The sequence below is a fragment of the Natator depressus genome, chromosome 14 (assembly GCF_965152275.1).
Source record: "Natator depressus isolate rNatDep1 chromosome 14, rNatDep2.hap1, whole genome shotgun sequence".
NCBI lineage: Eukaryota > Metazoa > Chordata > Testudines > Cheloniidae > Natator > Natator depressus.
This window is the reverse complement of record NC_134247.1, coordinates 16,289,380-16,316,411: the sequence shown is the minus strand read 5'-3', so window position 1 is coordinate 16,316,411 and position 27,032 is coordinate 16,289,380. Positions and strand designations below refer to the sequence as shown.

Here is a 27,032-nt window from a genome sequence, read left to right as displayed (position 1 = left end):
GCTCTGACAAAATCCGTCCGCTGATGCATCTCGGCTCCTCTTGTGACTTGTGTCTCTCGCTATCCAGCTGGGTGCCAGATTGCTGGAGACAGCTGATTGTGCAATTGCACGCCGGAGCTGGGGGCAGGGTTGCCCTAGAGAAGGAGGTGTGCATAGGGACAGGGTCCCTCGTGCAGCCTGCTTCAGCTTGAGATGAAACGTTTCCGTTGCCTCTGCTTTGAGCAGGGAACTGAGACCGCAAGCGTTGCCATCATCTTTTTCATGCTCTGTAGGTCTCTCAAGGTAGAGCCTAAACAATTTGAACTTTGCCTTGATGATTTGGTGGCTGGGGAGGGCTTGCACAGCTGAGCGGGAAGCAGAAGCCAGCTGCAGTAGTGGAAACTTTCCAGCATAGATTGCAGCCCCCCCCCAGAACTTTGACCTCCCCCCCGCAAAGCCTCATGCGCACCAGCAGGCCCCACTGATCAGCACCTCCCCCTCCTTCCCAGCACCTACCACCTGCCGCGGATCAGCTGTTTCGTGGTGTCAGGAGGCGCTGGGGGGAGAGGGGAGCAGCAAGGGTGCAGCATGCTGGGGGGAAGGGGCAGGGCGGGGAAGAGGCAGGGTGGAGTGGGGATGGGAAGAAGCAGGGTGGGGCCATGGGGGAAGGGGTGGAGTGGGGCAGGGCCTGGGCAGAACCCAGGGGACACCCTCTGGCAGATTCGAAACTCCGCACCTATCAGAAGAATAGTCTTGTGACTAAGACACAAGGCCTGGTATCAGGACACTTGAGCTCTATTGCTGACTCTGCCACTGATCTGCTGTGTGACCTTGGTCAACTCACTTTGCTGCTCTGTCCCTGGTTCCTCCATCTGTCCAAGAAGGGATGATAGCTCCCTGGAGCAGTGTGAGGTCACCATGGTGAAAAGTGTCACTGTGCTACCCATAGACAATATATAAAATAACTAGTCCATTTTGAATGTGCATAGGGACAGGCAGGGGACAAGGGGCAAGTCCCAGGGTTGGAGTGTGCGTGTCCCGATCAGAGACAGTCCTCAGAAGCAGAGATGAATGGGAACACTTCTCTGGCTCCCTGCATTGAAGCCAGGTTCTGCAGCTGCAATTGTAAATCCCACCTGCTTTAAGTCATGTCCCGGGCACACCCCGCCTAGCAGATTAATTCATTGTGGCTTTGACATTCTCCAGAGCATGAAGCCCAGAACAGGGCACCAGAAGTGCCCGTAGGGATAGAAAGCCTAGCTGGTTCTTCCTGGTTAACGAGTTACTCAGGAATCTTTGTGGGGTCAGTCTCAAACCATGGAAATACTACAGCTCCGCGTTCCAAAGCCCTGGCATGTCTGTTTTGTCCGATGAAGTGAGCTGTAGCTCACGAAAGCTTATGCTCAAATAAATTGGTTAGTCTCTAAGGTGCCACAAGTACTCCCTTTTCTTTTTGTTTTGTCTTTGGTAACCGACCTCACACACTCTCATTCGCTCATAGGACCCTGCTTATTAGCCACTGTGGCTCACCCCACACGTCAAACGAATGAATAAACCTTGTAGTCAGAGGCCAGAGCTGCTAAGCCCACATGATCCCTAGAGACATTTTCCTTATGCAAAACAGAAACTTTCTATAGAGCCATTGCATGTGATTTCCCTGTAACTGTTTCCTTTTATGGAACAAATCAAGAGCTGAACTGTACGTATGGTTCAGGGCTGAGTCAGAGAGCAAAGATCTCCAGCAGCACGAACCACCTGGCTTTCCCAGGGTTTGTTGGTTCCAAGCATATGTTTTGTATGGCCCAGTTCTTGCAAACCTGAATACTGCTGCAGTGTTTCCAGTGAAAACTTAACAGCAATGCCCCACTACAGCACTTGTAACCCAAAGGAAGAGACAGACCCAGGTGACTACCAGTCTAGGTGCTGGTGTGGGTGGGGGCTGGTGGGTGTAAGTGATGCCTTTCTTCTCTTTTGTTTCACATGGGTCCTTTGCACTCGGTTTTGCATTTTAGGGTCAAACGACAAATTCTATGTGACACTCAGCCACACGCACTAAGCCTGGTCTGTTCGCAGTGTGACCTATAACTCAGGCCAAGCTTGTTCAAAGCATGACCTGGATCTGCTGAAAGGGGTGAGAAGCTGCTTACAGGGTGAACCTAGCCTGCGTTTCATGAGCGATTCCAGACCCAGGGATCTGGATAAAGTGCCTGCCCTCCCCACCAGGAGAAGCACAAAAGAACCAGCAGCATCTAGGTACAAAGCCATCCCCATACACAGAATAAAAAAGTAAACCCTACAGTCAAACTCTTACTGACTTCACTGGGAATTTAACTTGGGCTAGCAGGGCAAAATTTGACCCATTGAATAGTATTAAGGGTGTGGGGTTACAGGAAACCACTCTGCAAGATTCGTTGACATGTGAAATTCAATGAAAGAGGCTTTTCCCCCCCTCTGTGAACTCCTTAATATTCTAAAAATCCCCAAACTCCCCCAACCAGCATGTGTCTGTTCAGTAAATAATTCCACCCCCAACCAGTCAGCGACACAGAACCCAGATAAGCCTTGTTCAAAGGAGCTAAACCTGCTTAAACCCAGTCCTGCTACCTGATCTCCCCCTCCTAATCCTGCTTGTCTGATAACGAAAGAATAAACTCTTGTGAATCTCAGCACTGCTTTCCATGCTGGTGGTGCTGAGGAGGAGGTCTCTGCATTGTACAAGGCAGGGAACTTGGAGAATAAATAACCTGCAAGGAAACAGAATCACTTCTTGAGTTGGCCACAGAGGTAAACCATGATCATCACAATTTCCAGAAAGAAAGGAATGAAGCTGATGTCCTCCCATCTTTTCCAGGGGGCAGCACAAAAGTGACTGACTCTATGAAATGCTCACATTGGCTTTCCCACCAGCTCAGCAGTGGGAACTCTAACGTAGGGGACCCAGGGATGTTTTAAAGCCACATCTCACCTGCTCAGAGCAAATCAGTACAACATGGTCCTTAAAATGCTGCCGGCTGCTGCCCCCTTGTTTATGCTAGGGCTCCTGGCTGTGAAAATGAAGCAGCAGTAGTAACGGTGGGGAAATCTTCGCAAAGAAATCCCAGCGTAGACACAGCTGAAGGTAGTGCAGCCTCTCTGACCCAATTAGTGGCCTAGTGGAGCCTCCGCCCTGTACTGAGTCTGCTGTCACAGTGGTGCCAATTACTGCTCGTTACCATAATGGGCTCCTTGGCGTGATGTGGATGCCCCTCCCCCGGGGACTGAAACCACCAATTAATTTCACATAGAGCCTGATCCAAGTCCAATGGGAGTTAATGGGAGTCGGTTCATTGGCTTAATGGGACGGAGGATCCAGTCCCATCCAGAAAGGCACAAAGAAATGGTGATCTAGAGGTAAAATACAACCACAAATCTTAAAATAAACAACGGAAGGTTCTGAGCGTTTTAATTTCCAGTCTAGTGTTCCACTAACCCTTGCTCCCAGCAAACAAAAGGGGTATTTAGTCATCATGGCATTTGGATATATGAATCCAGATGGTCCAAACTGATCCAGGAAAATCTTCAGTTGGGGTGACATTAATCTCTGTCTGCAGTGGAAATAGCAAGGGCAGCGGTGTGAGGGAAAGGTCAGTGCCACCTTTCCTATTGGCAGCCTCTGTGAGATGTGCCGTGCCTGTGGTGGGTGCAGGCAGCTAATCTGAGGGCAAAGTCCAATGAGTCAATTGGGAGCCAGCAAATCAGACAGTTAAATGAAGGAAGCTGTTGGTAGTAGAATGGCTGCCCTGTAACTGCTGCATGGGAGAGCCCTGGATCATCCCATGGCACTGTCAGTCCCTGTTGCTGTCTTTTCCCTATAAGAGTCTTGGAACGGTACCGGCCACAAAGGGTTGGGGAAAGCTGAGAAGGAGAAAATTCCCCTGAGAGGAGGAAGTTGTCCTGTTCCTTTGCTGCTCACTGTGACTACCATTACACAAGGCACTGGGGAGACCTCATCTGGACTCCTGTGTGCAGTTCTGGTCTCTCATGTTTAAGAAAGATGAAATCAGACTGGAACAGGTGTAGCGAAGGGCTACTGGGATGATCCGAGGAACGGAAAACCTACCTTATGAGAGGAGACTCAAAGAGCTTGGCTTGTTTAGCCTAACCAAATGAAGGCTGAGGGCAGAGAATATTGCTCTTTATAAATTCATCAGCGGGACAGACACCAGGGAGCGAGAGGAGTTATTTAAGTTAAGCACCGATATGGACACAAGAACAAATGCATATAAACTGGTCATCAGCAAGTTTAGGCTCAACATTAGGCGAAGGTTTCTAACCATCAGAGGAGCGAAGTTCTGGATCAGCTTCCCAAGAGGAGCAGTGGGGGCAAAAAACCTCTGATGTGGGTCAGAATTGAACCAGCAATCTCTGGGGGAAAGTCTCCCAAACCTATAACCAAACTGCAGCTGTTTTAGCTGAACATTTCACCCAACAATGGGGCCAAAGAGCCCTTGTGACAGGAGAGTCTATATTGGTTAGAGGCTTCTTCATTCATGAATCTTGGACACAAGGGCCTACACAGGAGCCACATGTGCTTAGGAGCTCTTCATCCTAAACTGCTGTTTGAAATGATCCTAAAGAAAACCTCCAGTTGGTGCCTACCAACCAGGGGAGTTTACAGCAGAGAAAGGCTTGCTTTAGTTTGTAACAGGAAAAAAAAAAGAGAGATCCATGTGGATGGACAGCCATATTTAAAATAAGATAAAAATCGGAGCCCATCTTAACCTATTTGTAAATAATTTGGTGGTGCAGGTGGTTTTTGTTTCCACAAGACTCAAAATGCCAAACAGTTTGGAAACTCTGGTGACAGAAATTTGCTCTTGACCAAGAATCAAAGGGCCAGATTCTGCCACTCTTACTCAAGGGAGTATCCTCTTTGATGTCAATGACACTGCTTGCCTTAGTGAGGGCTACTCAGCACGAGCAGGGGTTGCAGAAACTGGTCCAGCATGAAAAGACTATGATGATGCTGAACAAGCCTTAACTACAGTAACCCCATATCTGTACATTGTGTAAACAGTATTTGAGGGAATGGAGTGCCTCTGGTATAAAATGTATTTATAGGCACCAGGTGCTGAGGTGAATATAAATAGAGATGAGCTTTAATCACAAAGCTTGGATCTGAAACTGAATCAAAATTTCAACTTTTGCCTGGTTGGTCTGAGGTTGAGTGGTGGATCCAGTCTTGCAATCCAACGCCCTATAAAAATAAACCAGAGTTGCAGCATTTGGATCCTGAATGAAACTCCCTCAAAGTCCAGGGGATTGGGATCTCTGGTTCTAATTTGGGAATTGACCGATTCTGAAGGGAATGGCAACGAACCATTACTGTGCAGTGCTTGAAGATGAAGGTTTCCCAAAGGGACAAGATATTTGCTTGCTATCACCTTCAATGCCAGTAGGGATTTCACATCATCTCCCTTGAAATTACTCTAAGAAACAAGGAGATCCAGAGCTCTGTATGTCACCAGCTTCATTAAATATGGAGAGTCAAAGGTGATTTATTAGCCTGGTTCCACTTTGGGGGTGGTTCTGGTATCTGTGATACATATTCTGATGGGTTTCAGAGTAACAGCCGTGTTAGTCTGTATTCACAAAAAGAAAAGGAGTACTTGTGGCACCTTAGAGACTAACCAATTTATTTGAGCATGAGCTTTCGTGAGCTACAGCTCACTTCATCGGATGCATACTGTGGAAACTGCAGAAGACATTATATACACAGAGACCATGAAACAATACCTCCTCCCACCCCACTCTCCTGCTGGTAATAGCAGGATGGGTTTTGCTTTTTAGAGCAAACATGCACAGAGCAGAGTATTTCCTGAACTGGCACCCATGACAGTGAGGGTGGGGTTGATGTGGCTCTTTGAATTGCCAGTTCAGGGCCATTCAGTGTCACTGCAGACACCGAAAGAGAATGGGGAAAGCAAGGGATACTGGATTTTAGGAGTTGGTGCTCCCAGCTGCTGGCAGTCACTTCTATCTATCACAGGTATTTCTATGGTGCCCATTGATACTGTTGTATCTGAGCACTGTTACCCGTTCAATGTAATGAAGAGGGAGGAGGCAGGCTTGGGGAGGGGGAACATCAGACATATAATAGGGTCCCTTGCTATGTAGTCTAGCTCCCCTTGGTGGCTGTTGGGGAGAAATAGCATTGCTTGCTTAAGGTCACATGATCTGGTTTAAAACCAGTGGCATTGTCTACATTTAAAAAAATTGAGGGTTTAACTACATAGAGAGACAATGTTCCCTAGTGGACAGAGCCCTGAGCTGGGACTTGGGAGCTCTAGGGTGTCTTTCTGGCTCTGCCCCTGGCCTGCTTGAGAAGATCACTTTCCCTTCCTGGGCCTCAGTTTCCCCACCTGTATAATAAAAATAATGCTGCTTACCTCTCTTCTTAAAGTGCTTTGAGATCTGCTGCTAAAAAGTGCTAGGTATTAGTTCTACATGTCTGTTAGACTTAGCCCTTATAGCACTGTTCATGTCAAAGCACTTTGCAAAGGTGGGTAGGAATCATTGGCCCCACTTTATGGATTGGGAAACCAAGGCACAGAAAGCTAAGTGACTTGCCCACGGTCATCAAGCACTCCATGGTAGAGCTGGGAATGGATGCTAGGACTTCTGGCTCCCATTCCTAATCCATTAGACCATGTCACTTCCTATTTTAAATATAAAAAGAAAAGGAGGACTTGTGGCACCTTAGAGACTAATCAATTTATTTGAGCATAAGCTTTTGTGAGCTACAGCTCACTTCATCGGATATATATACAACATGCCAAATCCATCCCAAGGGTAATTCCACGGGCTTTACAGGTGCTCATTTGGCTCCATACTGTGCGTTTTAAATGAAACATGGGTATCCCTCTTCTGAGGGCGAATTCAGACCCTTCGTCTTGGCTTTTGGGCTAAAATCAAGCCTAATAGCCATGTGATGTGTCTGGGGGATGATGTGTCTGTCCTGCCCCAGGGGAAAAATCCCCTAGTTCATCTTGGTGCATCTACAACCATGATATCCTTTCCTATGTGCAGTTGCTGGGGCCTATTTTTGAGGCATGCTGCTGCCCCCTTGAGGAAGTTCTGTGCAGCTGCTTCTTGAAGTTCCTTTATGGGAAGAAGATGCATGAAGACATCCTGGGGAAAAAAAATCAGCTTTCCAAAAGCTTATGCAAAAATACTTGCTTTGTTTTCTAATTTGTGTTCCTAAAATAACTTGCTCCCCTCCCCCTCCCCGAGCTCTTCCTTTTGAAGGGCAACATTTGCAACTTAGCAATGCTCTTCATGGCAGCTTCTTAGCCACAAAGTGACCATGACTGATGTTAGATGATTGTGTCCCTCAGCAAGGGGAGAGGACACTGAGGGTTGTTACTTCTAAATGAGAAGGTTTGCTATTATTGTAACATTCAGGAGCTCAACTCTCGGTATGCAGAAGGGGGAGAATACTAGGAGCAAGGGGGATTTCTGTGACCTGACAAGCAGAGAGTGTAATGATTCAGACTGGGTTTGAGGGTTCTCATTGCTTGTTGCCCTAAAGCCCAGATTAATGTAGCATGCCTGGCTGCATTAGAACAAGTTATTAAAAATGCTATTTTCTCCTTCAAGGCAATCAGCAAATCCAGGCAGCTGATCCCCTTGGCTTTCTTTTTTTAAACCTACAATCTGAAAACAAATCAGCGTGTGAAGCCGAGATTTCCGTGTCTCTCTCTCTCAATATATGGAGGGATAAGCAGGGATAAAATAACCTGATCAAATGATGCCTGACTGAAAGACCCAAAACAATATCTTGGGTAAGGGAAGAGAAGGCAGAGGTGCTCTTAGGAAACTTTAGGGGACACAGCAGAAGGGACATTGCTGGAACAATCATCTCTGTGATTGCAGGTTTCTGACTGCAGTGTGAAAGAGGCATCTTGGGCCACAGGCAAAGATGTGAGGATCAAGGGTTTCGCTGTACAGCTATCAATGCCTATTTCTGTTACACCAAAGTATTTAAAATGCTAGTGGATCTGTAACCCCTTCAGTGGCTCGAGCCGATGTTTAAAGTATTGGTATTTCCAAAAAAGTGCCTCTATAAAAACAGACCTTCTCACTCAGTTGCCTGTGTGTCTTTGAGTCACATCAGCTCATTTTATTGACACAACTAAACTGTTACTCTTCTTAGCATCACAAGGGAAGATGATTTTGTGGTTAAGCCACTAGACTGGGTTGATCTCCATTCCTGGCTCTGCCACTGACTTCTTGTGTGACCTTGGGCAAGTCATTTTAATCTCTCTGGGTCTCCGCTTCCTATACATAAAATAGGGACGATAAGCCTTCCTTTGTCTGTCTTGTCTGTCTAGACTGTAATCTCTTTGGGGCAGCACTGCTTCCTATTATGTGTTTGTACGGTGCCTTGGACAATGGTGCCAGGCCTCCAGACGTGGTGGTAATAATACAAACAAAAAGCTGATGCTGCTAGAGGAAAGTGAGTGAGCTGGAGTCTGTCCTGACTTGTACAACAATAACCCAGCTACTGAATCCTAATCATGGGACGTTTCTTACCAAGGATGATGGAAGGGGGAAAATGAGCCTGGCTCAGGGTCAGATTCTAGGTTATCTGTCTTGGAATGGTAGTACAGTACAGTACATGGCTGGCTGAGATGCAGTAAGCTGGAAAGGGGGAGGACTTGCACTGGTGGTGCAGGTTTCAGAGTAACAGCCATGTTAGTCTGTATTCGCAAAAAGAAAAGGAGTACTTGTGGCACCTTAGAGACTAACCAATTTATTTGAGCACAAGCTTTTGTGAGCTACAGCTCACTTCATGCATCCGATGAAGTGAGCTGAAGCTCACGAAAGCTTATGCTCAAATAAATTGGTTAGTCTCTAAGGTGCCACAAGTCCTCCTTTTCTTTTTACTGGTGGTGTAGTTACAGTTAAATTCCACCAGATGTCACAATGAGGGAAAACGTGATGTAACTGCCCGAGAGACCTGTAATCCCAGTGCCTGGGGCAGGGAGAAGTGGGGGAAGATCTGCCTTGATTATCCCAGTCAGTTAACATACCCTTCCTGAGAGCTGGCTTCATTAAGGGCTATGTCCCTCAGGGATCACCTTACTGCATCTGATCACACTCCAGTGTCTAGGACCCTTGGGACATTTTCAAGCCTCTATGCACCGTTTAAACCTATGGCTAGTACCATATAGATCCTCCTCATCCTCCCCTTGGGATCAGGGGAGCATGGCACCTCCTCCTTGTACACCGTATTCACGTTATGTCCAAGGAAGACTCAACACCTCTCAATGTGGACTTTAAAATGCTCCATAAAGCCTGCGCCGGGGATTGAGCGCTCACACTCTGAGGAAGGGAGGGTCTCATGTCCTGTCACCTTCCAGGTGACTAAACAGTGTTGACAGATGCCAAAGGGAATCCAGCCCTCCTCAGAGCTTCACGAGTCGAGAGCCGGTCCCTGCCCTGAGGAGTCTACAGTTTGGTTCAGGAATAACAGATTGAAGAATGGCAACAGACAAAATGGGGAAACTGGCAAAACAAGGGTTGCAATAGTAGGAGAGCATTATTATTATTATTTATTTACTGTGTGTATTATCGGAGCACCTAGAAGCCCTAGTCCTGGACCAGGACCCCATTGTGCTAAGCACTGTACAAACAGAACCAAAAGACTGTATCTGCCCCAAGGAGCTTCCAGTCTAACTACAAGACAAGAGATACCAGATGGATATAGACAGACGGGGGAGTTCAAGTGGACAACAGGACGATATTGGTCAGCATGGCAGGCAGTGTAATTAGCTATCATAGGGTTACATTACTGTAAAGTCCCAGCACTAAGGGTTGAGGGGACAAAATGGGATAAGAGGGCAGCAGAAAATGGGGATCATCAAGGCACAGAACAGACTCTTTATTCTGTACACGTTTCTACACTGTGCTCCTCTGAGCAGCTTAGTCCTTGGGGTGGTTTTTCTAGTGGTGGTATTAAGCCCCTGTCTGATGGGACATGCCCCCCTCCCACTGATAGAAAGGTTAACAAGTGTGCCTGCACTGGGGCAGTGCCCATTAGGCACACCTGCCGGACATGCACCACATGGCAAAGGCGAGTGTAAAAAGGTGAAACTGGCCCTGGAAAGAGGGAGTTTGCTTAGGCATAAGGAGGCTGCTGGGGAGCCCCAGTAGAAGGGGAGCCTAGCTAGAGGCAATGGCTAGCTTTTCCTCCCCATCTCCACTTTGGATGGGGCAAACTGACACTACAAGGGGCCTGGGAGGGCTGCTTCCCGCCTGTGGCGGGACTGGGGAATGCCTCCAGGGACTACATGCAGATGAGCTGTAACTGGACTCTGAAAAGACCCTGGAAGTCAGCTGAACTCCTGCGGGGAACAATGAGAGTACCCAGGAGTGGCAAGTGACTCAACAAGACCACGACCAAGCCCAGGCTGATGGTTGGTCAACTTCACCTTGGAATGCCATGTTCGAAACCCATGGCAGGGGAAAGAGTGACCAACGCTTTGTAAAACTAGAGACAAATGAAGATAAAATGTAGCCTGGATCAACAACAAAACCAAACCCCTCATGTGCTCTTGGACTGAAATTGGGAGAAGGAGATGCTCCACAAACACTACAGAAGATTGCAGGTGACATGTATTATCAGGAGATTTCTGGCAAGAAATGAGCTGGCCTCCTTGGAGCGTGAGGCCCCGATTGGCTGATCCATCACTCTCTCAGGTTCAACTCCCTGGACTGACAATACATCAGATAACTGAGCACCTGGCAGGCCACCGGCCTATATATGTCTGAGTACCCTCAACCCCCATAGACTTAGCGGGGTGGAGCGCTCTAAGCACCATGCAGGACCAGGACCATGGCTTGGCTTGCAAGGATACATTTAAAAAATGAATTTCAAAAGGACCCTGTTGACATTTGTTCCCAACATTTCCTTTGATTTCTATCATCTGACGCTCTTCATAGAATATCAGGGTTGGAAGGGACCTCGGGAATGACCAGAAAATTAAAACCATCTAAGCTAGTAAATAGTTTAGAGCCCCTGGCTAGAAATTCATTTGTCAGGGTCTGAAAATGACTATTGTAAAATCTAGAGAGACAAGGTGGGTGAGGTTAGGTAATACCTTTGATTGGACCTGGTGAGAGAGACAAGCTTCCAAGCTACACAGAGTTCTTTTTCAGGTCTGGGAAACATATTCAGAGTGTCACAACTATATAGAAGGTGGAACAGATTGTTCAGCACAAGTAGTTAGCATGTATTGCATGGGACCATTCAAGGTGAAGCTTGGTGTAAGCGCCAAAGCTTGTCTCTCTCACCAACAGAAGTTGGTCCAATAAAAAATATGACCTAATATCCTGGGATCAGCACAGCTACAACAACTCTGCATGCATTGTAAAATCTATTTCTGAATCTCGACTTTTCCACTCATTACAGCTTTGAACAAACTCCAGAGCCTGGTTCTCTGTGGGAGATTCACTGCATGCATGCAAATTCTCAAAACAGACTTGGCACTGGGCCTTGGGTGGCTTCTTTGCCGAGGGTTAATGTCATCTTCTATTCGCCCACAAGTAGCGTAAAAAACCCCAAGCTTTCCCCTCTCTGTAATATTTGATTTAACCATTGGTACCCCTCTCCCCCAATAGGTTTTTAGGTGGAGGGAGAAATTGACTATTATTGATACTTAAAATCTAATCCAGGCATAGTCAATAGGTGGACTATGGGCCAAATCTGGCCCACCAAACACTTTTGAGTGGACCCCAAAATCTTTTTATTTACTACTTATTATTTATTATTATCATCATCGTTATCATTTTTATTATTATTCTGTCTGGAGTCTTGACCTTGACTGTGCCTTGACCAAGACATTTGAACCTTGACCTAGAGATGGAGCATGCTAGCAGTATTTGGAAAGAAACAGCATTTAACTAACCAGCAATAATGCATGTCCACTCCAGGGAACCTGAGACTGGAAGAGAAGCTGCAACTACTGGCTAAATATAGTGTTCCTGAAAAGAGACAATGCTGTGGAAAGCAGAGAGACAATGGTCTGTAATGGGGCTGTTCTGCATCCTAACCCTTAGGACACCAGCACTTTCCACGCTGCCCACTGCACGAATACTTAGGAGGATGTTCTCCAAAGAGTCTTAAAAGAATACTGGCAAAGTTGGCAGGTCCTGAATGAGACCCCTCTTTTCAATTCTTGTGTAGCTGCAAAACCATGCTGTAATTGTCTGCATGTTGTCCAGAAAAATAGGCCAGTAGCTAACAGGCCCAATTGTATAATAATGAACTTACCTAATGGCTGTCTTGGAAAACGGTCAGGAAAACCTACTGCCCAGGACAAAAAACATTTGGCGCTACCCCTCCAATGAGGATAATAAAATTAATGCTCTTTTACTTGCCCATCAACTGAAAAACAATTACTTGCCCTAGAAAAGTGGGTGGGTAGAATTGTGTGAGGCTCTATTGCAATAGAAAATTGACTATGCATACTTAATTATCAAATAAATCCTTCAGGGCCCAATCCTGTGACAGGCTGAGTCCCTTGATCTACCCCCAGGGGAGCTGAGGGTACCTGGTACTTTGCAGTATCTGATGTTTCTCAGGCCAGTTCCCGAGAGAGGAACATACACAACACATAAATCAATGCCCCAACTGGCAGTTTACATTGTTGGCAGCCTCAGCACAGAGGCCAAGAATTGAAAGAGACCTGGACACTGATACAGAGACCAATTATAGTGTTTCAAGGTTTTGTAGCCTGCAGGTCAGGATTGAGACAGGGCAGCAATGGCAAAAGTCAAGGATAGAGAGAGGTTATTCTACAGGGACCCGTGGGACTGGCAACCTTCAGGACTGTCCTTTAGTTCCTCTCACAGCACTAATCTCCTATGGGAAAGTGATTCAGAGGAACAAACAAATCATCCCAGCAGGACAGGCCAATCTGCACCCGCCCCTGAACTCCTTTATTGGCTGCCCATTAAACAAGGCATCACATTTAAATTCCTCAAAGCCCACAAATTCTGCATGTCTATATCTTGGATGCTGTCTCCTATTCCATCCCTCCCTTGAACCATCTTCTCCTGCCAGTGTTTGAACCCAAGCTGCTAGGCCAGGCGTGGGCAAACTATGGCCTGCGGGCCACATCTGGCCCGCCACCCATTTTAATCTGGCCCTTGAGCTCCCAGAAGGGTCGGGGGGCACTCCATGTGGCTCCTGGAAGCAGCGGCATGTCCTTTACCTCAAACGGCTCCTGGAAACAGCGGCATGTCCCCTCTCTGGCTCCTATGCATAGGGGTAGCCAGGGGGTTCCGCTTTGCACGCTGCCCCTGCCCCAAGCACCTCCCCCATAGGGGTGGTGCCTGTGGACGGGGCAGCGCGCAGAGCCTCCTGGTCGCACTTCCACGTAGGAGCTGGAGAGGGGACATGCCGCTGTTTCCGGGAGCCATTTGAGGTATGCGCCACCTGGAACACCACCCTCCTACACCCCAAACTCCTCATCCCCAGCCCCACCCCAGAGCCGCCCCCCCCCCGCCGGAGCCCTCATGCCCCCCCGCACGCCAACCCCAATTTTGTGAGCATTCATGGCCCGCCATACAATTTCTATTCCCAGATGTGGCCCTCGGGCCAAAAAGTTTGTCCACCCCTGTCCTGGGGCAACCTGTCTGTGCTGGGAATGACACAGTGAAGGCAGAGAACTGTCCAGTCTGGGAATACCCCAGGCAGAAGGGAGAGATGTGTGTTTCCACCCAAGAGAGGCAACAGCTGGGGAGCTGAAAGCATGGAGCAGGTGCCCTGGCTGGACCTCTGAAGGGGATGCCCTGATCTGTGACAAACGTGTTTAGCCATGGTGCCTTAGCCAGAGATGACCCTGATGATGGCTTTGATGGAGAAATGTTTTCAGTCCTATGTGTCAAGGCTAACCTCCGTAGGATTAGCCAATGTCAGTATATATATATATATATATATATATATATATATATTTTAAATGTAAGCCATACAACCCTGTGCTAAAGTATAATTTAAAGTGTTGATTTTTGTAAACATTTTCTGGAATATATATCTACATAACTGTTCTAGGCTTGTCATGTTTGGTACGATTGTGTTTGTGGGAGAAAGGGCTTTCGGATGATACGCAACTTGACCCATTTCTAACACTGTACTATCAAAACTTCCACCAACCAGAGGACCTGGAGCTGGAAGCCAGGTGACAGCGAGTCCCCCGCATACAACAGAGGGTGACTCCATTGAAATTATGATTCTGTAGATTTTTATTAATCGAATGACACCCCTCTTACTTGTTACTTGTTCATGTAATGAGATTTTACTGCCTTTTGCTCCAAGACTAAATTCCCCCCCGCCCCCCTTTCTCCAAAGCCTGGGAGAATAGATCAACTTTGCAATATGCCTTGAGGGTCAACAGGGGCAGGCTCTATCAGCCCATGAGTGGGGTGGTGAGTTCCAGAGCTAGAGGCCCTCTTTGCTTTCTGCCTCAGCCTCTCTCTCGGTTCTTGTCTGTTCTCAGTTTGTGTCATTCCTCTCGCACGCACAGTCATTGCACCTGGTCACAATACCCAGTACTAGTTTCTAGGCAGACTCTATTAGGCTTTGTTTTAAGTGTGGCCTCCTTAACTGTCCCGGATGTCTATCTTAACTGAAGGTCTTGTGTGCACACGTCAGTTTGAATGTGGTTTCAACTCAACCCCTAACAAGGTTTCACGGGCTGACCAGTCTTGAATCCCTGCTCTTTCTCTGTCTCATTCCTATCTCCCTACATTTTACCGTGCTGTACCCTAGGTGTGGCATACCAATCCCTGTTCAAGGCTGTTAATCCCACTCTTCACTCATTTCCTCTTAAAAACCCACTTCTTCTCCAAAGCCCACAAAAACCAGTTCGTCTCTGTACAAGGAAGAACCCAAAAGCCCTACTAGGGCTCTGAATTCCCTCTTCTAAATTCCCCAGTATATACAACCCTCAGGGTTGCTGAGCTCTTCAGAGAAGGGTTGCTCTTTGTGTCTTGTACAGCACCAAGCACATTATGGACACTAAACAGCCATCAACAATAGGGAAATCTTTCCTCAGAGTCCAGTCTGACACATTGTGGCAGGACTTCACCATCCAGACAGGCTCAATCAGATCAACTTTGCTTCCCAGGACAAATTATCACTATTTCCAGCCTTCCAGAGTCACCTCAGCTTCTGCATGCTAGGCTGCCAGCAAACAGTTTCAGACATCACCTTCCCCATGGGTCCCCCTGCTCTCATCCCCCTCTCACTCACACTCGCATAGCAATAATTAGCATGGAGTCTGCACTCACTCCCTGTATCTGAATGAAACAAGGCCTGGTATAGTTGCACAGCAAACCAACCCCATAGTGCAGAGTGAGCAACAGAACTCTGTAATTTGGGCTTGCAAACTGAAGCAGCTGTCTCCAGGAACATGTGCAAGCGTATCAGTACCGCTTTGCTGCATGCAAATAAAGAGCGCTACAGACGTAGAAGAGCATTTTGTATAGACTCTGGAGCTGTGTGGGACCTGGCGTCCTTTGGGAGTGCCTTTCTGCTGGTGTGAAGAATAATAACAAGCTCTGACCACGTGCTTTTCAGCAGTAGATGTGCATGACTTCTACACATCTACATTATCAATAACAATACCTCGCTTTCATAGAGTGTTATTCATCAGTGCTTTAAAGGAAGCCGAGAGGGGAAGTGACTTGCTGCCAGCCGCTGAGCGGCTGGGTGAGCTTGGGCACAGCTGCAAATAGTTCTCCAGAGCCCCAGCTCCGTGCTGTGTTTCCCAGGTCTCTTTACCTCCCCGGGTGACACCCGAGCAGCGGAAGCACTCAAGCTGGCAGACTCTCTGCTTTAAATGGAAGGGCATTGTCTGGGGGGGGACACTTCAACTCTGGAACTCACTTCCCTACTCTTGATCTGACAGAGCCTAGGTCTGTTGATCTTCAAGGCACACTGCCCAGCCTAGCTATGCTCCCAGATTTTGGGGAAAGGGATGGAATTGAAGAAATCAAGAGTGGGCAATTCCAAACCCTGAATGGGTGAAGAGTTCTTAAATCTCTGATGCACAGAGAGCAATGGTGGCTTGAAAATTCAGAGAAAGCTGAGCCAAGCCATCATTGGAGAGACATTTGAAAGAGCAGTTACTGGAGTCTTTTGCTACCACAGTCTCAGAGACCCATCATTAAAATCATGTGCAATTAAGGATTTAAAGAAATAGGGACCACACCCTTTGCTACTTCTTTAAGATGCAGGCTGTGGGGTCTGCCCCTTTGCTAACCTTTGCCCTTAGACCTAGCTCAGGCACAGCTAATGAGGGGCCAGAACACCCAGAGACAATGACCCTTCCTAGTGTAGGAGATCTTCCAAACAAATTTTTTTGAAAACCCAGTGTGAGGACTAGAGCCTTCACTAGAACTGCGTTTCCAAAAAATGTAGCTTTTCTATGGGTACGCCTACACTACAATAAAACCCGCACAGCAGCGAGTCTCAGAGCCCAGGTCAAGTGACTCGGGCTCATGGAGCTTGCACTTACAGGGTGAAAAAAAGGAGTGTATATGTTCCAGCTCGGGCTGGAACCTGAGCTCCGAGACCACCTCCTGTCGCTGGGTTTCACAGCTTGGGCTCCAGCCCAAGTAGGAATGTCTACCCTGCTATTTTCAGCCTCAGAGGGTGAGCCCGAGCAGTTGACCTGGACTTTGACACTTGCTGCCGTGTGTTTGTTTGTTTTTTTGGCAGTTGCGATCCCTCGTCAAAGGGACGTTTGCTCAGTGGGAACTTAGTAGTGCTGACAGAGCAGAAGTCATACAGGGAGAAAGTTGGGCATGCTCTCCTGCAGTAACATATTTGGAGGGGAAGGTCAGTGTGGAGTTACCTAATACCCGCCCTCATTCCTGCCTTCCAGTCCTCAACAGTTCCTCCCTGATCCATGGAAGGAACATCAAGTCTCTGTCCTGCCCCAACCAGGCTACTGCTTCTAAAGAAGGGAGGGCGGAGCAGTGCAGGAGAGTGTGGGGAGGAAAAGAGGGGTCAAAGCTGCAATTGTCTAATCGCACAAACCCAAACACCCTCGATCTGCCCCTTCTCCAAGACCCTGCCCCCACTCCAACCCCCCTACCTCCATCGCTCGGTCTCCCCCACACTCACTCACTTTCACCAGGCTGGGGCAAGGGTTGGGGTGCCGAAGTGCGGTCGGGGTGCAGCCTCCAAGAAGGAGTTTGGGTGCAGGAGGGGGCTCAGGGCTGAGGCAGAGGGTTAGGGTGCAGGAGGGGGTTCAGGTGCAGGAGGGGGTTCTGACCTGGGGCAGGAGTTTCAGGGTGCAGGCTCTGGGAGGGAGTTTGGGTGCGTGAGGTGGCTCAGGACTGGGGGCTGGTGTGCAGGGTGGGTTCGGGATCTGGGAGAGAGTTTGAGTGTGAGAGGGGACTCAGAGCTGGGGCAGGGGGTTGGGTTGCGGCAGGGGGTTTGGGCTGCAGACTCTGGCTGGGTGGCGCTTACCTCAGGTAGCTCCTGGAAGCGGTGGCATGTCCGGCAGTGACTCCTAGGCTCACAGGTGGCCGTGCGCGCTGCCCCTGCCTGCAAGCACCACCTCTGCAGCTCCCATTGGCCACAGTTCCTCATTCCTGGCCAATGGAGCTGCTGAGGCAGCGTGCAGAGATGCCCTGGCTGCGCCTCCACCTAGGAGCCTTTGCCGGACATGTCGCTGTTTCCAGGAGCAGCATGGAGTCAGGGCAAGTAGGAAGCCTGCCTTAGCCCCTTTGTGCCGCTGGATTTTTAGTGGCCTAAAATCTCCCAGATTGTCTTCACTAGCCTCCAGGAGATCGAGCCCAATTTTGGGAGACTCCTGGCCAAACCGGCAGGGTTGGCAACCTAAACCTCTGTGGTGTGAGAGGTAAAGAGGGCTTCAGCTCTGTCCCTCCAAGCCTTTCCCCATATCTAGATCCTGCAATGTTTGTTCCCTCTTCAAAACATGCCTCAACTGATTCCATGTTAGTGCCTGTGTTCTCTGTCCAGCTCCTCAATCTGTGGGCCTCCACCAAAACCAGCTCTGCCCGTGGGACAGAGGACAAGGCTGGGCAGGAAGGATCTGTGCGGGCCAGACCAGCAGCTGGGAGGCGAAGGGGTGATGCAGAGGCAATGAAAGGACTAATGTGCATCCAGTGCCTTCTGTGGCAGGTCCAGTCATGGCCAAGGAGCCAAAGGCAGTGGAGGAGGACACCTGGGCTGTGGTAAATGAATGTGGTGAGAAATTATTTAAAACAAACAAACAAACAAACAATCCCAAGGAAATTAACTGCCCCAGAACTTTGTGAATGCAGAGTTAGAGCTCAAACCTCTGAAACCAGAAAGTAAAGGGTTAAGGTAACACAAATGTAAACCCCTGAAAACCAGGAAATACAGAGACAAGGCACATATCAGCCCTGCAATGCAACCTTAACTCTGCCCTCCCCGAGCCATGCCCCAATATGCCCGTAACACCCATATGATCACTCTGCCCTTACAGACGCTACAGCCCATCCTGGGAACAAAGCACAGCTGCTCCACCAGGGCAACCTACTTCACCCTCGCCCTGAGGATTTCTTCTGAGACATTCATTTCACTTACCCTCTCATTGATCCCTGGAGACCGCTGACATTTATGTCACCAGACTGATGGCAATCTCTGAGGCAAGATCACCTCTCATCTTTCACAGCAACAACTCTGCCAATCTGCTCCAGCTACTCCCTCCACCTAATGGCAGTTGGAGCACATGTAGGCAAGTGCTGGAATTCAGAGCTGTAGAACACTGGACAAACAATGGAACATTCTCTTAGTCATTCCTTGTGTCCACTTATTATGGCAAGCCCCCTCACTGAGCATATGGAGGAAGGATGGGCCAGTGGTTAGGGGCCTCACGTAGGACTTGGGAGACCCAGGTTCAATGCTGGAGCAAAGCGGCTCAGGTTAAGGGGCTGTTTAATTGTAGTGTAGACTTCTGGGCTTGGGCTGGAGCCTGTGAGAAGGGAGGGTCTCAGAGCTTGGGCTGCACCCTGAGCCCGAACATGTACCCTGTAGCAAAACAGGCTGGGAACCTGAGTCAGCTGGCACAAGCCAGCCGCAAGTTTTCATTGTAATGTACCTGAGTCTCTCCGTGCCTCAGGTCGTAGTGCTGGGGGCACAGAAAGTAGTGCCTCAGGGGGGTAGTAGTGTTGCCCTATTCCACAGGGGCAGTGTGAGGACAACTGAATCAAAGATTGTGAGGTGCTCACATAGCCTGAGGGGGCACCTTGATGAACAGAACCCCTCAGTGGCCCTGGCAGGAAGTTCAGTTTGTATTGTGGAGGTGATGTGTTCATTTTAACTTTGCATGTCCTGGTTTTCAGAGGTTTGAGTGTAGCTGAACGTGCTGTTCTGGAAGGGGATGAGACACCACCTAGCAACTTTGACTCTGGGTTAATGAAACTTTGGGACAGTTTATACCTGGAAACAGCTAGTACAAACACAATTTTAAAACCAAAGGGGATGGGACTAGATAAGTCAGGGAAGCCTTGCACAATACTTTTTGTGCAAGATTGAACATTCTCTTTGTACAGGGCTGAACAGATTTATTTCCTGCTATTCTTCCTTCTGCTACAGGCACCCAGGGAGATTTTGCATCATTCAGTCTCACGACAGGCTGCGGGAGTGGATCTTTACGGTGATCGTCGAGGTGGGAGTACGTTTTCTGGAGGGGATCTGGGCTGGCACCTTTCCCAAGAGGATGGAGGGTGGGATGAGAATTCTGTCCTCTCCCTTCAGTGTTGCAGGTTCCAATCCAATGCAGGACCAGGGCACACACATGCCTTCCCCGCTGGGCGGCTCTTTGGTGGGTGGGTGTGATGATGAGTTTGGTGGGTCTCAGGCCAGTCCCCGCAGCGGGCAGCGTAAGCTGCAAGGTAAGCCCCCAGCCAGGGCAGGGCACTGAGCCCAGGAACCCCAGCGAGGTCTCCCTCCCCTGCTACCCCAACCCCTCACAGTCTGCAGACAGGTCAGCCCATCCGGGGACACCGGGCCCCAGCCCAGCCCAGCCCAGCCCCGCCCCCTCTCCCACAGCCCGTTGCCTTTACCATAGAGGCTGCGGTGAGCGTGATTACAGAGCGTCTGCTCCCTCCCTTCCGTTGAGCCTCCAGCCCGGCGGCCATCTTGGATCCGGGAAGCGAAGCCATAGCCACAGGGCGGGGAAATAAAAGGCCCCACCTGCGCTGCCCGGAGGTAGAACTCAGCCTAGGCTTCTTCCTATCTTATCCCCGCCTTAGGTGCCGGTCACGTGGAGGATAACTACGCTCTACCTCCATCGGTATCGATAATAGTTTAATGCCCTCACTGAAGATGATTGCGCGGAAGGGGGAGGGGAAGGGCCGGAGGTCTAATTAGAAAATGGCCGCTGAAGTCGGGCGGCGCTCTAGCTTGGCAGCTCGGTGATCGTGCCAGCACCTTGGCGGAGGGGGCGCGCGCAGTGAGTCGGGGTCGGACTTGATCCTCGAGGCGGTTGCGGGCGGCGGCGGGTTGGGCTCGCGGGGCGGCCGCAGCAGCGCCGGATCTGCCTGAGGGGACCCTCCCAGCCTGGCCTTAAAGGGACTCGCTCGCCTGACTGCCCCTCGGCAGCCCCCCTGAGCCTCGGGGCCCCTCCCTCTTACTGCCCCCAGCTCCTCCTAGGATCCTCCCCTCCCGCCACCCTATTGCGCCCCCCCCCCTTGGCGGCCTAAGCGGCGCCTCACCTCGTTGCCCCTCTTAGGCGCCTCACACGCTGCCCCTTTCCTATCGGGGGGGCCTCCTGTGCTCTACTGCCCACCCTTTGGGGGTTGTTTGTGGGCTCCCTGGGGCTGTATCCCCCTCCCCCAAGGTCCCTTGGCCTCTATTGTCCGCGGGGCATCTCAGCTGCCTCGGCTGAGACGCTTCCCCCCCCCCCCGTTTAAAACGTGTTCTCTCCCCCCCACCCCCCCGCATCGGCTTCTCCGGGCTTGTCCCAGGGGACGCGGCCTCTCCCTCTCTCCCCCTGTCGCTCGGATTTAACCCCCCGGGAGCTGCGCCTTTGCGAACTCCTCACCCTACAGCCGCTCCCTCGGGGCGCTGTTTTCTCCTCTTCCCCCTCCCGTGTCTTGTTCGATCCCTACGCTCCCAGCTCCAGCCCACCCATCAAAACTGGAAGCAAAAGGCCGAGCTTTAGGCGTGTTGAGTTGGGCCCCTGTACGCAAAGGGAGGAATTATTTCTTCTCCCACAGGTGGCGGGTTTTAGGGGTGGTGGGCAAAAAGTTAACCCTGGGCTGACTGGTCCCTTTTTGAGCTCCCTTTGGAGACTGCCAGGTGGCCATCCGAGCCTGCTGCAGCTGCTGCTTTTTTATTTTATTTTTCCCCCCTTTCTTTTATACGTCAAGAGCAGCGGGCTGTGGAGATCCTGGCTTGCTGAGGGCTCACCCTTCTCCCCTCCCACCCCCTAAGGGGCGGTGATAGCGGTGGTGAGGTGGAAAAGGATGCCAAGAAAGCTGTTGTTGCCTTATAAATCTGTTTTTTCTCACTTTCGAGCTCCAAGGGGTTTGCATGATTCCTTGGCAATGAATGCAGCCAGAAGTGGCTACCGGGTCTTCTCGGCGAATTCCACAGCAGCCTGCACTGAGCTGGCAAAGACGATCACAGAGTAAGTTTCCTATTTCAGCTTTGTTTCTTTTCCCCCTAGTGCTCGCCATTAGTTGGGAGAGGCTTGCTTCAAATTAGTTCAAAAGGACATCCTGTTAAAAATCACATTACAAAAAATCCCTTCCTTAACTATGTTACTAATTCCTCCTTACATGATTAAAACTGCCATCATTTAAAAAATCTAATTTACTTTTCCTTGTTGATGCTGACTGTTGGCAACTAAGTTTTTAAATAAAGAAAGTAGACCAGTTGGTTTAACTCCTTGTAGTTAATTTCACTTTCAGGTTCCTATCACCCTGCTGCAAAGGTTGGACTGCAGCAGAGAAAAACTGAGAATTTTGCGTAGACTTAATTGAAATTTGTGATGTGTGTAGCTGGTTTGCGGGATGCTTTTTAAAAAATATCTACTGAATTCTTTTTTGAGATACATAATTATGATTTTGCTAGTTGAAATCTTCAGCATTTACTAGAATGAGCAGTGTGCTCTGAGCTCATTCCTATTTCTTTACTAAACCCAGTAGGACGCTGGAGTGTATGCTAATAAAAAGTCAGCTACACCCACTTTTAGGAGGAGTGGAAGAGGTGGCAATGTATGCTACCCAAAAAAAAAAAAAAATTTAAGGACAGGTGTGTGCTTGTTCCTTAAGCCCACTTTCTAGACAGAATTTGGCCTTGATTTAGTGGAGAAATATTTTTAAGTCCTGTTTGCTGGGATATTTAGAAGCTTATCAAAACCTAACTACAAAATGTGCTTTTGAATATGACTGGTTTATAAAACGTAACACACACATTTGTACTACTGTCTATCATTTGCTTTGAGTGAAGTTGGGTTGAAATAGGATACAGTGCGTGGGAGCTTTCTGATATCAAAGTGGCTTTCCTAAAGAGTGGGCATTTGTTTATAGTTGAGCAGGGTGCAGCTGTCATCATCAAATCGGTTTTGGTCTCTTCCCCACTTACTCTTAGGTTCCATTCCACAATTTATAACAAACTCAAAATTGTATGGTGGGACCCAGTGCTTGTTTTTCGGTAATAGTGTCTTCACTAATGCACAGAGGCAGCTGGTACACCAATACTTATCTCTAGGGGATATATAACACAGAGATATTGGCAAATGAGGGTGTGCTGTGAACTTGGAGTACCGACAGACATGGTAGTGGCTAGTTGAATGGCTTGTCTAGCTTGTTAAATAAACCTTGTCCTGTACTTAACACAAATAATCTCCTTTAAACTGAATGTATGGTGTGTTTGGGGTCAATGATCTTGGGTGTTCCAGGGGTGGGTGGAGATGTTGGCTTGTGTATGTTTATCGGTGGAGTGCATCTTTTAAAAAGAAAAAGGTGAAATGCTTAATTTTCTCTCCACAAAGCTGTTTCTAATATTCTCAAGCATGTAGCTATACAATTCTGAGTATAAAGGTTTTGAATACTTTTTATCCTTACAAACTTTATTTTAGTGCAACGAATCGATCATGCTTTTACCAATGCCTATTCTCTTATCTTAAAAATCTCTCTCTTGAACATGGTATTCTGCAACAGCTCCTGAAGGGTGAGGAAGCAGCTTCCAAAGTCTTCGGTATTTGAATAGTAAGCAGCTGACTTGCTTCACCAGGTCTTTGGGCTTTCTTTTTTCTTTTAACAACTGAACTTTCACTGAAAGATGTAGTGGGGGATAACATAGGACCTTTCACCTTTGCAGGATTATGGCTTCCAAAGGTCAGGAAGCATAACTGTGTATGTAGCACACACTTACCAAGTTCACTTTCATCGGCTTTCTTATCTTATTTGATCAGGCAGAGATGGATGTGAGGATTTAAAGATATCTGGAACTTCATCCTTGGATATAGGAACATAGCTGCCCCCCGAGACTATATAACCATAATCCACTGGATGGCTTCCAGTGACATTTTGAATAAAAGCCCCCTCCTTTTGTGCCTCAGCCTAACTGTATTAAGTCAGAGGTTGAGCTGTTGGTGGTATGAAGTCAATATTCTTATATGCATTCATTGTTTAAAGTGACAATCCCAAAACGTATAGGTAACCTTAGGAGGAAATAGGCTCAGAGTAGTTAGAGATGGCAAAGATCTGCTGGAGTTAAGTAGTAATTTTCAAAGGCAATTTCCAAGTATTCTGTACTGACTTCCCCCCAATAGGTCGTGGGACCACTTCAGCATACTTGTAACATTTACCTTGTTTTTTCAGGTTCAAAAGATGCATTACTGCTGGCTTTTCACTCACTGTGATATCCCAGCAGGCAGTCTGCTGGGAATGTCAGTCACACCTTTGGATAGGGTTGGAGCAGGCTTATAAGGGTGAGTTTGTCATCTAATATTGTGTGTTTTCTTTTAAAGTTTTTTTTTTTGTGTGGCCCTTTAGAATAAGATTTAAAAGAACTTTAAAACAACACGCAATATTAGGAAAGAGTGACTTAACTGTACTCCCCATATGCAAGCTCTGTCACTCTTCATTTGTGCAGAGAATGAGCCCAGCAGAATTGATTATCATGCTGGATTATCACACTAAGTGGGAGCCAGCAATTAAAATTGGACTTGGGGGGAGGGGGAGGTAGATGGTCTGGGAAGTGTGTGGAGTCTGCATATTGCAACCGGTAAAATCAGGAGGTAAGTGAACTTTGGAAATGTGGTGAAATATCCCTTGAATCTATTCGGGGCATTCAGTACCTGATCTACAAATTAAGATGTATTTAACCTGCAAATATTAACCTTAGGATCTCTGTTTTAACTCTTCCACTAAGAGTAGTGGAAGTACGTGAGTAGTCCCACTTTATATTCTCCTGCAGTTTAGAAAATGTGAGGAATATTTCAAAAGATTAAATGTTAAGCGTCTGGCTATTCTCTCAAGAATGAAACTCTCAAGGTTCAAATACCCACTTTATGAACTCCTAGCAAGTTTAGAGTTTTAAGATCCTCCGCTACTGACACCTACATTGCTAATGTATGATGGGTGAGTAAATGACAGATTTAGCTTTAACTTTGAATTTCCATAACTTTTGATTGGCTTATGTTTGACAGTGCTGGAGCTAAGCATATGCTGTATCATGAATGACTTAATATCTTGCAAAACTTCCTTTTTAAACAACACAGACACTTCAGTTACATAGCACAACACTGCCCTCCCTTCCCTCCCCAAGCTATCCCATAGACTCTCCTGCATCTCAGATAAACTTGTGGGTTTTTTTTTTTAACTGTTGGGTTTGTTGTTGTTTTTTTTTAAAATCCCTTTCCCTGACTGATGTCACATTGTTGCTAGGAGGATCTGTGTAGCCTGATTATAAGCCTCCTTTGGAAAATACCAATTTTTGTAAGACAGACGGTTCCTTGACCATTGCAGCTCTAGTGGGCACTGCATTCAGATGTAGTAACATCTGCTCTGCGAACAAAACAGTTTAAATATAGGAGCAGCACAGATGCACTTGGATCTCGTTCTCTGATTGCAGAATGTATTTCATGCAGAGGATACAAATGCTATGTACCACTCACCACGCTTAGCTGAGAGGAGGAGTTGAAGTCTGCTAATGCCTACCAAATGCATGAGAATGCCAGTGTGTTCTGGAACATGGTACTACTATTAACCCTGTGCATACTGCAGGTGGGTGTGTGTGTGTAATATAAAATATATAAGCATTCATTTGGTTCGAAGTATGGAAAATGATGGGGATCTAAAGATGGAAAGAAAACTGTGAGCATAAACAGAATGGACTAATAAGGATAGGATTAAAAATGGGAGTTCTGATCTTTGTGTGATCATAATGAGCCCTGTACACCACTCCTTTAAACCAGAGAAGTGCTCCTAGCTCGTGAGAAACTCTCTTTAGCTGAAGAAGGAGGCAGTACTATTGGGTTCCTGGAAAAAGCTGTGTCCAGCCCTCCTTGCAGGGATCTCTTGGAGAAGACCAAAGCAAAAGAGTGGATGATGTGAGGGAATCGGAGTACAGACCCACAGGGCTGCTAGTTTCATGCCCCCTGGCCTCTGTGTACCGCCTGTCTTTATTTGTCCCAGAGTGGAAGGAGTAGGGAACAGCACGCACTCTCCTTCATGCTAAAACATGAAGACTCACTGCAGGACAGTACCAAATCTTGAAGAATAAAACTGCATTGGAGCCCTGGACAAAAGGAGGTAAACTCATAACTGAAGGATGGCAGGCGGTGTCAGGAAAGAATGTAAAATGAGTGCAGCATTGTTTTTTGCTGGAATGTTGTCACTGCACAGCCTGGAGTATAGGATTTTTGAGGCACCTTGAGAGGGAGTTTCTGGGTGACTTGGGTGGAGTTAGTAGTTTTACCAAACAGGAATTTATTTTGGATAATGTGTCTCTGCTTGCTTTCTCCCTCACATTAGAGGAGATTCACTCATGAGTAATAGACTGGAAAGGGTAAGGGAGTATCTGCATAACATATGCTAATGGTTCAACTGTTTATCATCCTGACTAGAACAAATGATGCCCGCAAGGCTTCATCCTGAGAGGTGCTGAGCACCTGCAGCTTCTGATTATTTGAGTGGAAGTTGCACGTGCTTAGCTTCTTTCAAGTCTGCAGTTATGTATAGAGCCCTGTGGGGATCCAAAAATTTGGATCCACACCAGCACCCTCTAGAGCAGCAGTTCTCAAACTGTGGGTTGGGACCCTGTTTTAATGGGGTCACCGGGGCTGGCATTAGACTTGCTGGGTCCTGGGGCTGAAGCCCAAGCCCCACTGCCTGGGGTGGAAGGGCTCACGTTATAGGCCCCCTGCCTGGGGCTGAAACCCTTGGGCTTTGGCCCCGGGGCGGTGGGGCTTGGGTGGGTTCAGGCTTTGGTCCCCCCCTCCTGGGGTCGTGCAGTAATTTTTGTTGTCAGATGTGTGTCGCGGTGCAATGAAGTTTGAGAACTGCTGCTCTAGAGGGCATGCTCAACAGGGCATCAGTAGTTTCAGGGGCTCCATGGGCCCTGTGGGGCAGAAGCCTTGAGCCCTGGTGTAGGAGTGGGGCTGGAGCCCTACGGGAGGACCCCCTGAAATGACCCCAATTGAGACCCGCTGTGCTAGAGCCGTGCGTGGATAAAAAATATTGGATTGGATCTGCAAAGATGGTAAACAATACAGCTGCATCCACGGATATAAAGCAGATATCTGTGAATTTGCTAGGCTCTAGTTATGTGAGGGGAAAAGCAGGTTTGTATCCTTGAGATAATAGGCCTTACTCAGATATGTGAGCTGCTCACATGAAACCTAATCTCTGTGTGTATAGTAGGAAAAGTATCTACTGTTTGTCCTTCCCCTTTCACCCATTCAAAATCAAGAGAAATCAGACAACTTGTTGCAGGGTTGCTGTTGCACTAGAAAGAATGGCTGACTGTAGAGTGTATTTAAAAGTTTTAC

General features: G+C 48.0%; 1 protein-coding gene and 1 long non-coding RNA gene across 7 annotated transcripts in view; one reads left to right on the top strand and one right to left on the bottom strand.

Moving 5' to 3' along the window:
- PRPSAP1 (phosphoribosyl pyrophosphate synthetase associated protein 1) overlaps positions 1-27,032 on the top strand; it is a 93,783-nt gene that overhangs the window by 32,811 nt on the left and 33,940 nt on the right. Inside the window, exons 2-4 of one of the 6 annotated variants that reach the window (XM_074971791.1) lie at positions 19,622-19,694; positions 20,281-20,321; positions 21,548-21,659. In XM_074971791.1, coding sequence (XP_074827892.1) covers positions 21,577-21,659 — 83 coding nt within the window. In that variant the 5' untranslated portion in view covers positions 19,622-19,694; positions 20,281-20,321; positions 21,548-21,576. Of the gene's footprint in view, positions 1-19,621; positions 19,701-20,182; positions 20,322-20,358; positions 20,481-21,228; positions 21,660-23,859; positions 23,970-27,032 lie in introns of those variants that run through there. The other 5 variants (XM_074971787.1, XM_074971790.1, XM_074971789.1 and 2 more) reach the window with 5 other exon arrangements.
- Positions 18,095-20,133, bottom strand: LOC141998809 (uncharacterized). Its single transcript, XR_012641926.1, has 3 exons — positions 20,092-20,133; positions 18,611-18,791; positions 18,095-18,229 (listed from the first exon to the last, which is right to left on the bottom strand). It is a non-coding gene; the product is annotated as an uncharacterized LOC141998809 (long non-coding RNA).